This window comes from Benincasa hispida, chromosome 12 (genome assembly GCF_027475165.1).
Source record: "Benincasa hispida cultivar pf3 chromosome 12, pf3_genome.v1.1, whole genome shotgun sequence".
Taxonomy (NCBI): Eukaryota; Viridiplantae; Streptophyta; class Magnoliopsida; order Cucurbitales; family Cucurbitaceae; genus Benincasa; species Benincasa hispida.
Genome location: NC_143489.1, coordinates 34,939,026 through 34,951,201, shown reverse-complemented (window position 1 = coordinate 34,951,201; position 12,176 = coordinate 34,939,026). Strand labels below are relative to the sequence as shown.

At 32.1% G+C, this 12,176-nt stretch overlaps 1 protein-coding gene across 2 annotated transcripts; it reads right to left on the bottom strand.

Annotated features, from left to right (window-relative positions):
• Positions 1 to 3,774: 3,774 nt before the first annotated feature.
• Positions 3,775 to 11,353, bottom strand: LOC120067707 (aspartokinase 2, chloroplastic-like). 2 transcript variants are annotated; one of them, XM_039019252.2, is made up of 14 exons: positions 11,080 to 11,353; positions 10,307 to 10,816; positions 10,104 to 10,186; positions 9,984 to 10,024; positions 8,797 to 8,951; positions 7,915 to 8,064; positions 7,639 to 7,734; positions 7,358 to 7,474; positions 6,821 to 6,940; positions 6,593 to 6,685; positions 6,363 to 6,479; positions 5,591 to 5,707; positions 5,282 to 5,344; positions 3,775 to 4,263 (listed from the first exon to the last, which is right to left on the bottom strand). In XM_039019252.2, exons 2-14 carry the CDS (start codon positions 10,697 to 10,699, stop codon positions 4,117 to 4,119), a joined length of 1,692 nt encoding a protein of 563 aa, XP_038875180.1. In that variant the 5' UTR covers positions 10,700 to 10,816; positions 11,080 to 11,353; the 3' UTR covers positions 3,775 to 4,116. The 2 variants fall into 2 exon arrangements, with proteins under 2 accessions (XP_038875180.1, XP_038875179.1); XM_039019251.2 differs by having other exon boundaries at positions 6,357 to 6,479; positions 11,080 to 11,348.
• Between the last annotated feature and the right edge of the window lie 823 nt (positions 11,354 to 12,176).

Below are 12,176 nucleotides of genomic sequence, written 5' to 3'. Positions count from 1 at the left end.
AATCAATTTAGTATTTATTTTAACACTTTAAAATGCATTTCTTGCTATTATAATTGATTTTAATGGATTAAAAGTAGTTCTAGATAATTTTTGTTATAGGTCATTTTCAGACTAAAAATCATGAGGAAGACAAGAACAAGTGTAAGAAATGGGGCAACGGAGGAAGGAAGAAAATGAGAGGCGTTGGGCCAAAAGAGACCAACCTACCTTTCTCGGCCGAGGGCGAGGCGAGGTGGGCAACCAACTTGCCCACCTCCAAGGACGGGGCAAATTGGGCCAAATAACCCAACATGCCCGAGGATGAGGCAAGTTGGGCCATTTGGCCCAATTTACCCTCCTCGGCCTCAGAGGCCTAGATGAACATTTTTCCCTCTAAAAAAAGGTTCCCCTCATGGGCCATGGTCCAAGTTTCCCTATCTGATTCGAATTGACGTTTCCTAATCCCTTTAACCTTTCTTACTCCTCTTTGAGACTAGGAATCCAAAGCCACCACACTATAAATAAGGGGTCATAGGCATATCCAAAGGTAAGTTCTTCTCCCCAATCTCTAGCTTGTTCTGATCTTTGCTAAATACCGACTTGAGCATCGAATATTTTGTGACATATATCACACTGATATTTTATTTTATTGTCTTGCAGGTCCTTTTTCTTCCCAAAGTTATAAATTCACTGTCAAAAGCACGTGAAAGTTTTTCTGCCCGAATTTTGCCATCGAAAATTTTAAAAATGATAAAAGTGATTTTAAGTTTTTAACTATTTTAAAATTACTCCCAAACATGCTCTAACACAATTGAAAAAAGTGATTGCTTTAAATTATCTTATAGTCAATTTTACCAAACATTGCAAAGAGTTAAAATTTTCACATAATTACTTTAAGCCCTTATAAAATCAATTTCGAAGGCATCATTTAGAATTTAGTTCTACGATCAGAAGAAAGTTATAATTTAATTTGTGTGATTTAACACTTAAATTTATTCTTATAATTTGATAAAACTCAAAAACATAGTCTAGAATCTATACCACGAATCAACAACATGAAATTAAAACGAGGTCGTATTGAATCTGAGTCGAACGATAATTCTTTATTTGAGGTTAGAGATTTAATGGTCGATTTTCATCATTGATTTACTTAAAAACAATTAAAATGAAAAACAAATTGGACAAAAGTAAAAGTAAAACGTTGACCTCAGGATTGACCATTCAAAAGGAATACCAGAAAAATAGTCTTATGTTATTAATGAGAGTTGAATATTCCTTTGTTTCTTTTTCTTTTTCCTTTTTTTTTTCCCTTTTAAATTCCTTTTTGAAAAATTCATTTGTTATATTCTTTTAAGATCTGCTTTACATGATTAAAATTTCATGCTATGTTTGTCTAAAAATTAACAAACTTCCACTAAAAGAAATAACACAACAAATTAAAATAGTATATGGATTTTAAACCAACCAGATAAAATGTAATTTCAAGGAATATTGGAAAACATAATAATAACATCTATAATTTACATATTCAGCACCAAAATTACAATAGACACGTGATCCATCATGTCTAATTTCTAAAAAAAACAGTTAATAAAACTATAGGTTAAACGCACTATATAATTTATATTTTTTGAAAAAGTATTAGCCATAAAAAAGAATGATTTATATAACTGCATTCATATGGTAGGTCATATTTGATAGGAGTTTTAAAATGATTAAAATTACTTCTGATATTTTAAAAATTACCCTAAAACATGTTTTTAATAACTCAAAATTAAATTTGATGATATAAAAATTACATTTAAAAGTGTGAAATTAAATATTAAATTTAAATATATTGTTGTTATAATTTAACCTTATATGTATATCCCAAGAGAATTAAGGGCTTTAAAGAGAGAATTTCATGTATTTAGAATCAACCTAAAATTTAACTTCCTCTTAATTTTTATTTCATCCTATGATGATTAATTGTTAAAACCAGCAATTGGAAAGGAAAAAAAAAGGACCACTTTTGAACTATATAAATTGTTACAATCACACATCCACAAGCTGTCAATTTGATAAAATCACAAGTTACTCATCAATTAAATTGCAAGAGAATGATAAATGGCCAACATAAGCATATTTCAGCTAATAAAGGCGTATATTTTGACGAGGTCAAAAGTTCGAATTTGTATCGTACATATGGTTGAACATATAACAAATAAAAGGAAAGATACATTTTTGGTCCCTAAGTTATAGGTCTAGTTTCTATTTGGACCCTAGGTTTCAAAATGTTACATTTTTAATCTTTAAATTTTGAATTTAATTTCAATCTAGTCCATATGTTTCAAACTATTGCGATTTTATTCCTGAGATTTGAGTTTTGTTTCAATTTTGTCCCTATGTTTCAAGATTTACACATTAAAAAGTGTATTTTGCCCTATAAGGGAAAATAATATTTTTGGTTCCTAAGTTATAGATCTAGTTTCTATTTGGCCACCAAGTTCTAAAATGTTTTAGCCCTTAAGTTTCGAATTTGGTTTCAATATAGTCCTTATGTTTCAAAATTTTACAATTTTACCATTGAATTTGGTTTCAATTTTACAAGCTTTGGATTTGGTTTCAATTTAGTCCTTATGTTTCAAAATTTTACAATTTTACCATCGAGATTTTAGTTTTATTTTAATTTTGTCCTTAAGTTTCAAGATTTACATTTTCAATCTCGTTTTTCACTAAATATTCACAATCAGCTTTAGTGTATTATATTAATTAATTCCAAACTATTAAAGGATTCAATTAATTAAGTTTCACTACTTTTCACTACTATTAGAATTAAATTTAAAAATTCACTTCATAATCACTTTAAATTAATTAATAGACATTAACGTCAAAAACTTACTAAAAATGAGTATTTAGAGAGAAATCGAAATCGAAGTTAATAGTATAAATATTGATATTTAGGACCTAATTGAAACAAAACTCATAAGTGTGTAACATTTTGAAATTTAGAAATCAAATATAAACTAAACCCAAAACTTAAAAGACTAAAAACTATTGTATTTTTTTTTTTTTTTCCGAAGAAGAGAATGATGAATCTAATTTATAGGTAAAAGAAAGTTTTTGCCATTTTTCATGGTTATAATTTAGTCAAAACATGAATTTGGGAAATAGATGGGGAAGATTATTATTGACCTAACCTAATTTTAGACGCTCGCCAAGGAAGACTGGAAAAAAGTGTGGTGTGTTGCATATTCCATTACCACATCCTTTACGTAATCTGCCCAGCATTTAAATAAAAACTATATTTAAATCTTAAAAACAATACTAATTTTAAAAAGTGACGAAATAGGAACTAAATACAAATCTTAGAGACCAAATTATATTCTCCTTCCTCAACCTTACCTTTTCGTAAGATATATTTTTAATTCATTTTCATGATTTTCAAAAAATGTTAAATTTTAAGGGATTTTCAAAAAAAAAAAAAAAAAGGAAAAGAAAAACTATTTTCATAAAATAGTAAAATTAACTTCGATAAGTAAACTGATAGACTTCTATCAACATATATTCTAATAGTATCTATCATTATTTTTTTTTTACTATTTTTTATAAATAGTTTAACATTTTTTCATTCGAATAATTAGGCACACATTAAGAACATCATATATTTTCCAATCGAAAAAGATAAAGTACAATTGCGTAGGTTATCAAAAATAAAATAGCATCTAATAATTTTAATCAGCATTAAAAGAAAACTACGAGAAACAGTTCATAAAATATTGATCATAAATCGCATGGTCAAATTACTACTATCAATTCGAAAGAAATAATGACTTATTATTCATCACTAATGAACGTACTGATTTACTACTTCATATATATTTCTCAACTGATGGGCTAGGATATAAAAATGCACATAAAACATTTATGGAACTTTAGTAGTGTACACCATAAACCATAAATCCTAATTTTCTCTTTTCCTGAATTAATTAAAATACTAAACTATTAGCAGCACAGTTTATCTAATCAAACCAATAGAAGAAAGTAACTCAACTTGCCCGATTTCAATGACAATATAATATATACCAACTGCTACGGTTGCTCCTTCCTCATATGGAAAAATACATCTTCTCAAGACGAAAAAATGGGCTTCAATGCTCACACAGTGTTGCTGGCCGAGACTGAACCATTTTGAGATATGCAACCTGCATCTACATCGAGTTCGTCTACCTCGAAAAAGGTCGAATGGAGAGCCCGAACGCATTGTTCCGCCTCATTGTCATTGACAATCAACGAGATATTGACCTGTCCAGTGAATAATAAAATGAATCAACTATATAAAGAAATCAAGAAGCTACATTACAAAATTCTCTCAAACTGTGCCTTTTTACTTAAAGTATACTCATATTCTTTAAAATTTGTTAGTAATACCTTAATGCTTCATAAATATTTTAAAAATAGTAGAATTTTGTTAGAACTTTGGATTTGAAATTGAGACCTAAAATCTGTGTGGCAGTGACTTGGAACTGTATGGCGATGTTTGAGTTCAATTTTCATTCCAAGTCATCACCACACCGTTTAAGGTTTCAATTTTTGTCCAACGACGTAATGGATTTCTACATTTCTACATGGACAAAGTTTAGATTTATTTTTGTAATACAGCCAAATTAAAGTATGAAATTTTACACAGTTTCATGAACCATGCTGAACCTACTACAAAAGCATTTCCAGAACAGGAGCAATTGGGAGAGCCATGGGGGTAATCAGCATTGCAATGCTTTCTGTACCACACATCTTGTTACATAAATTGGGAAATATAGGTTCCTTCCACAGGTTGTCCATGTAATGACATTTCTTATTTGGTCTAGAAAAACAAGCTCCTTCAATCAGAACGGTTTTTCTTTTATTAATCAAGATATTGAATTCCACTCCTTACATTATGCTCAATATTCATCCCAAAAATCTCGAGATCATCCATTTAAGACTGGAGTTTCAAGAGACGTATCAGGTCCTAAGTATCTCTCGAGGGTCAATTCGAGGTAAACGGGACGATTTTTCAAATATGAATTCTAATGAAGACACCTTAGATGCACTTTGTGCATGTTTGAGAGTGATTTTCAAATTTAAAAATCGCTCCAAAACACGCCTTTAATCACACAATTAATTTAATAGGAAATTTTTACACTTTTAAATGTAATTTTAATATCATCAAAATTGATTTTTAATGATTAAAAGTATATCATCAAACATGCCCTTCTGTGATGGATAAGTGATTTATCATGAGAATGGCTTTTCAATGTGAGGTATGGAAAAAAGAAGAAACCTTAGAAGCACCCTGGGATATCATTTGAACATTTACTCCATTGGTACGAAGAACATGAAATGCCTGCCAAAAAGTTATGCATTAGAAATAAGCAACAACACGATGCTTGATAACTCAAAATCATGCAGGTAGATAATATTTGAAACTTTTAGGATGAAATCTTATTATATTTATTTATGAAGCACATATACATCTGGAAATGCTCGAAACATGTGTGACACGATAAAAGTGTATGAATTAAACGTTCTTTTTCCTTCTAATTTTGGACACGGTGTGTGTGAATCAGTGGGAGTAATACTAGATGCGCACCTTTTCCAGTATCAGTGATGACCTTTGAACATTTCCTATGAGAGAAATGATTGATCTATGCTGAAGCAGTTTCACAACGGCAATTTTCTCGAGTTCTTCCACCACATGATCAAGCTCCTGCCAATAGGATATAAATGTAAAGCTAATCAGCTATCAATGGGAAGTCTTCTGAGATTATTTTGATTGTCAAACATAAATGACAAATGAAGAGTTAAGTACCAAAACTAGCATGATAAACTGTTCATACAACACATGTTACAGTATTTTCAAAATGAAAGAAAACACAATAAGTCTCTCAATCACCTTCAGGCGTTGTTTGAGTGAAGTATGTGCACATAAATAAATAAGTTATATTACGATAATTTTTGAAAAAACAGAGCCAGATTAAGTCTAAATATAAATGAAGAACATGTAATACTTGAAAATAAGTAAAAACATACAATACCATGGTTTCATAGTTCTAAACTAAAATTAGAACATACAGAAGATTAAGTTAACACGAATAAATATTTTAAATACAAATTTTTTAAAACTTAAAACGAGAAGAGAACAAACAAAATTGCTTACATCTCTAGTTCTTTCAAATAAAACAGAGGAGAAACCCAGATTTTCTTGAAAGAAATAAAAGGAAAATAAAATCTGAGAGAGACAGATGGACAGAAAGCAACAGTTCAAAACAAGAGAGAGCAACAGTTAAAGAAAATGGAAAACCAAAAATGGAAAAACAAAGTTAAGATCACAAATAAACAGAGTGTATAGTTCATACGCTTGCCTGCTGGATAAGCTCTCTGCTCCAAAGCTTTGATGGATCCAAGGTCAGGGATAAACTGACTTCACTAGTAGCAACCACATCGACTGATATGCCCAAATCCTCAAAGATTGCAAACACCTGTACTTAAAACAAGACCCACACATACCAGGAGAAAAAGAAGAAGATATCAATATAAAATTTAGCAATAATGCAATCAAGGCACTAGGAAAAAGAATTGACCCCCTCCTCACCCTGGCAAGAAAACCATATTGGCCAAGCATGCGAGTACTAACGATATCCAACATGGTCACATTGCGTTTCAAAACAATACTTGTCAATACCGCCTGCAATTGAGAACGTGATAAGTTACAGCTCGTTTCAAGACTATACAAGCTATTTTTTTATTTTCTTTCTTTCTTTTAAATAAGAAAAGACTAAGCTTTAGTTTTTCATTTTCAAGAAATCTAAGTGCTACGGACCTTGCTCATATCTCTGTTCCGGGTGATGAGAGTACCTGGAGCTTGAGGATTATATGAATTTTTCACCCGAACGGGAATATCACCCTCCCTAGCTGGTCGCATCGATTGTGGATGCAGGACCTACAAAAGGAACCAAAAAAGGGTGAACAAAGGAAGATCAAAGGTGGTGATCACCCCACAATTTATGCACCTCAGGCTAACTATACCACTTGGATCATGCACCTAGATTCTGAATAATCAAACAAGGGAAAGTAATAAATTTCATGACAGAACAATACACACAAATCAGTTCCTTCGTGTATTATTTCATAAGTATGTAAAAGCCCCTGAATAGAGCAAATTAAAATTTGAGGAATGGTAGGAGTAGAATTAAAGTGCCGAGTGAAAAGTAATATATAGTTTGAACATTTCAAAGAGCCAGATATATTAAAAGTATGCTCCAACTAAACTAACTAAGACAAATAACGGTTTAAACTTCATAGCTAAGTCAACAAATAGGTAGATTGACAATGCCACCAAGTAAATGCAAGTAATCACCTGAGCTCCAAAATAAGCAAGTTCAGCTGCCTCGTCAAAGGTCAAAAAGGGAACAGGTTCTGCACCTGAATGTATATTAGGGTCACAAGTCAAAACACCATCAACATCTTTCCACACCTACAAGGCACAAAATTAATTTATATTTACAGCTTTGAAAATTAAAAAAAACAATAATAATAAATAAATACCTAAAGGTTAGAAGCACCCTTCTAAACAAATAAAGACTATTAAACTCAAAACAGGAAACAGCATTCCAAAACTTATTAATAAGATGCTGCAACCTGAATCTCCCGCAATCCAAGTGCTTTGCCTATGGTTGTAGCGGTCAAATCACTACCACCCCTTCCCAATGTAGTCACTGCACATGATCTCCAGCCCTTAAATTGAAAAAAAGAAAAAATGATTGCATTATAACTTTTTTTCTAGAAAAGAAACAAGTTCCCATGATTGCAATTTCTTCTTTTTGGATAGAAATGATTGCATTATCTCCAAGACTAAAAAAAGATCCAATCCTTCAAAATGAACAAACAATAAAGCAAAATGGTTCATTGAAAGACCTTCCCAAGGAAGCCAGTAACAATAGGAATAGCAGGATCAGAATTCCAATCACCAAGTAGCCTTTTTGCAACAGCAGGATAGGTTGCTTCCAAAATGTCAGCATTTGTGAAGTCATCTGTGGTGATAAATCCCATTTCAAATGCATCATACTGCAAGGGCAGACATTATCACAAGTTTTTGTCATCTTAAATGACTACCGATGACGGAATACCGGAAAGCATTGTGATGATTGAAACCACTATTAAATTTCTAAAAGCATATTAAGTTTCTAAGGTGATAAGTAATGATGATAACAGTCTTCCATATGAGATTTGGTTTATCCATATATATATATTAAAAATAAAATAAACAATAACCTCTAAAAATAATAGCAGTGATTGGGTAGGGGGTTTATTGAAAGCTAACATCTTCTGAATGCAATCTTGTACTAAATGGTCAAACCGAAGTTGTTTGCCAGATGTTTAAAAGTTTGCCTTCCTAGTTCTTTTCTTTTGTTTTCTTTAAACTTAAAATTCAGCACAGGTTGCTAGTTCAAGCATCAAAATTGTCTCCCAGACTAACATAAGAACATTACTGATGGAGTCAATCATGAGCAAACAATCCTACTCTTATCCAAAGAAAAAGCAATAATCCCTCAACGACCCTCCCAACTCCAGTAGGGGTTGAATTATTAAAGAAAAAATTATAATAAACCAATCCCTACTTTACTAATTCGAAACCTACTGGAAATAGTTAAACTAACAAGGAAATATTGGCTTTTTCTGTTAATTTATACCCAACACTAAAGGTTAAATGCGCAGGGAAATACTTGAACAACCTTGAGTCTATAAAACAGGTTAGATGTGTCAAATAAGTCAACAGTAAAAGGAACAGAAGCATACTTGACGCGCTTTGACACCAATCCTACTTAAATAGGCAGCAAAAATCCTTGTGGACATGCACTCCCCAAAGGAAACTAAGTAATCTCTGGTTCGAAGAGTCAATTCTTTCATCATAGCAATTCCCTTGAGAAGTTGCTCCAATTCATCAAGGTGATCTGCAACGTAATTATGCAATATATATGCATATAACAAATATGATCATGGTATTATTGCTGTAAAATATTAAAGAACCAATGTCATAGCATTCGCAATGTTTGTGCTATTTTATGATTTATGATCCTGATATCAATAGAAATGAATCGGAAGAAACTGCACTAGATTGTCGCAAAGGAACATGAAAGGGGGACATAAATTCAAGCCATTGGATGAAGATATCCCTTTCTAAAATAAAGGTATTTCACGTCATCATGCACATGCATTCCAGCATATTCTGAGGCCACCAGAATATCAAAAACGAGGTACCAAATGCAAAAATTTAAACAAGGCAGACCAATCAAGAAATGCTACAGAACAAAACTTAATACTTTCATCGCTACCACTTTGACAGGAAAATTCCAGATACCCATGGTGTACTACAATAGAAAATATTATTGTAGTCCCTAGATTGTAGGATAACAAAATGGCTACCTAAATTAGAAATTCCCATATAAACCACAATATCTGCATCTTAACGCGAGGTGCTCGGGAAGACTCTCCACAAGCATAAAAAGAAGTTAAGCAAATACTTCCTTTTTTCTCTCTTATAAATATTAATTTTTCTTTCAGACACTGAGTTGATATTTGCAAGTTGATGCTCAACAATGCACGGTAACTCAATCAATTATCAATAAGATCCTCAGTATATTTAATACTTCTATAGCAAGATTATAACAGGAGAAGTAGGAATAGTCCCCCCATTCTCATTTATACTCATCATCAGTTGTTCAGCTCATTCTTCTTGCCTACATCACATCTTGTTGGAAAAGAAAATATCTTATTCATTCCTAATTCCCAAGGAATATAACTTTTTTTACGTTATATATTCTCTCCACTTTTTCTTATGGGTTTACACCAGCCTAAATTTTATTCTTATTCCAAAAAAACCACAGACAGAATCGATAACAGAGTATCAAACTGGAGAAGTAAAGAGACGCAGCAAGAATATGAACTATTAAACCAACAAGTTCCAAGCACAAAATAAAGCTTACTTGCAATAATAGACCTATCGACACCAAGCACGTCTGCAGTCCTATAAACAACATGACAAGGCTCTGAGTTTGATTTTCGACATTATTCAGTAGGGGTTTGAAAGGACTCGAATTTCTTACCTCAGATGCAACTCTTTTATGAATTTCATCTCGTCAATATCTGATGCATTAGTAACGCCACAGCTAACAGCCTTTTCTCCAGCCTATTAAATTAGCAGGGGACTTCGTATCAATAATCAACCACGATGGACATGTATTGAAGGATAATATAATGCCTTTTTCAAGAAATAAGGAGCAGAGTAAATGGAAAAGGAAACGCGTACCAGCAATAGTTTATTGGTTGTCTTTCCCATGGCCGAGAGAACAATCACTGGCCGCTCCTCAGGGAAGCTTCGTATAAGTTCAGCAACCTCCATCATTCTCTCCGCAGAAGCCACTGATGAGCCACCAAACTTCATGACACATGTAAACTGTTGCTCATTTTCCCCAGAACTTCTAGACTCAGTAACTTTTCTATCAAGCACATCTGCAACATTCCTTTCGCATCTGACTCTCGAACCAACACGTCTACAAGAAAATCTTTTGCAATTCGTGTACAATCCAGCACTTTGCGCAATGGACGACACAAAATGAAGCCGCGGAGACAATAAAGATTGGCAACGCGTAGAGGCAGGGCAAATAGTTACGCCTCCAAGAAGATTCAATGCGCCTTCCATGAGTTATTTCGACGAATAATAAAACAGTTACAAAAGTTCAACAGAATCAATCTCCGAAAACCTTGAAAAAAAAAAGAACTCTTATTCGATTCAAATGCTTCAAAACTGCAGCTCGATCTGTATAATCCACAAAGAAAACAGTCAGTTCGAAGAATGTCCGCAACCAAAAAACTCAAGCAGCAGCCATTAATAGCCACCTTAACTCTCATTTTCCCCCCATTTTCAACACGCGCTTCAGTTAAAAAAACACCGCAGATACTAAAACGAAAAAAACGTGTAATTTTCTCAATAAAACCAACGAAATCGCTCCATTCTTCTTCAGAGAAGCCAAACATTTCGAAGCGTATTGCTCAAAAACGAAAGATTAAGAAGAAGTGTACCTGAATGGCCGTGCAGCGAAGATTGAGAAAGGGAAATTCTTCCGATAACGAAGAGAGAAGAAGAAGGAGATTGTGAAAGTAAAGAATTGAAAAATACTCTTCTCGTATTCCCTCAGAAAAATGGTCGGAGTCCTCCGGTTGACGGCTCCGATACCGAAGGGAATGCGAGAGACGCAAAACCGCCGAAGAATCAATGTGAGAGAACAACGACACAGAAAGCCAGTGGGCGGCGTCCCGTTACAATTTTAAGAATCAATTAGTCCAAAAAAAAAAAGGACAGATTTTCGTCAAAGCCTAAAAAGGTAATTTTCAAAGTTTTTAGAATAATAATAATAATAAATCTTACGGCCGAAATGACGTCTTAAACCTCCATTTCAGTTCTAAATTTTAAAAATTTAGATCTTATTTAATAATCATATCGTTTTTTATTTTTTTATTTTTAAAAATCAAGCTTATTTTCTCCATATTTATTATCATAATTTGTATCTTTCTTAAATATGAGAATTGAATTCTTAACCAAATTTAAAAAATAAAAATAAGTTTTTAAAAACTATTTTTTTAAGTTTCTAAAATCTAGCTTGATTTTTTAAATCATTGATAAAAAAATAGATAACAACATAAAAAAATTGAAGATAGAACTGATGTCTATAGACTTAATTTTCAAAGAGAAAAACTCAATAACCAAATCATTACCAAATGGTACCCTAAAAAGTAGCTTTAGAATTTTAGTTTTGTTTTTTGAATTTAGTTAAAATTCAACTCTTATCCTTAAGAAAGAAACAAATTATTGTATGAAATTAAGAGAAAATATGCTAGATTTTTAAAAATAAGAAATCAATAAATAAAATGGTTTTCAAATAGAGACTTAGGCAGCCATATATATAATGCAAATCTAGTCATTGTTTACTAAATTTCGAAAAAATGTTAAACTTGATTTTTTATTTTTTTACCATTCTAATTTTACTCACGTTTGTTTGTGTATTAAATAGGTATATTCGATATATCAATCAACTGATATACTTTACATTTGATATGTCAATCAATTGATATTTTTGAAGTTAATTGATATATCGTAACTTTAATTGTGTTATGGAGGA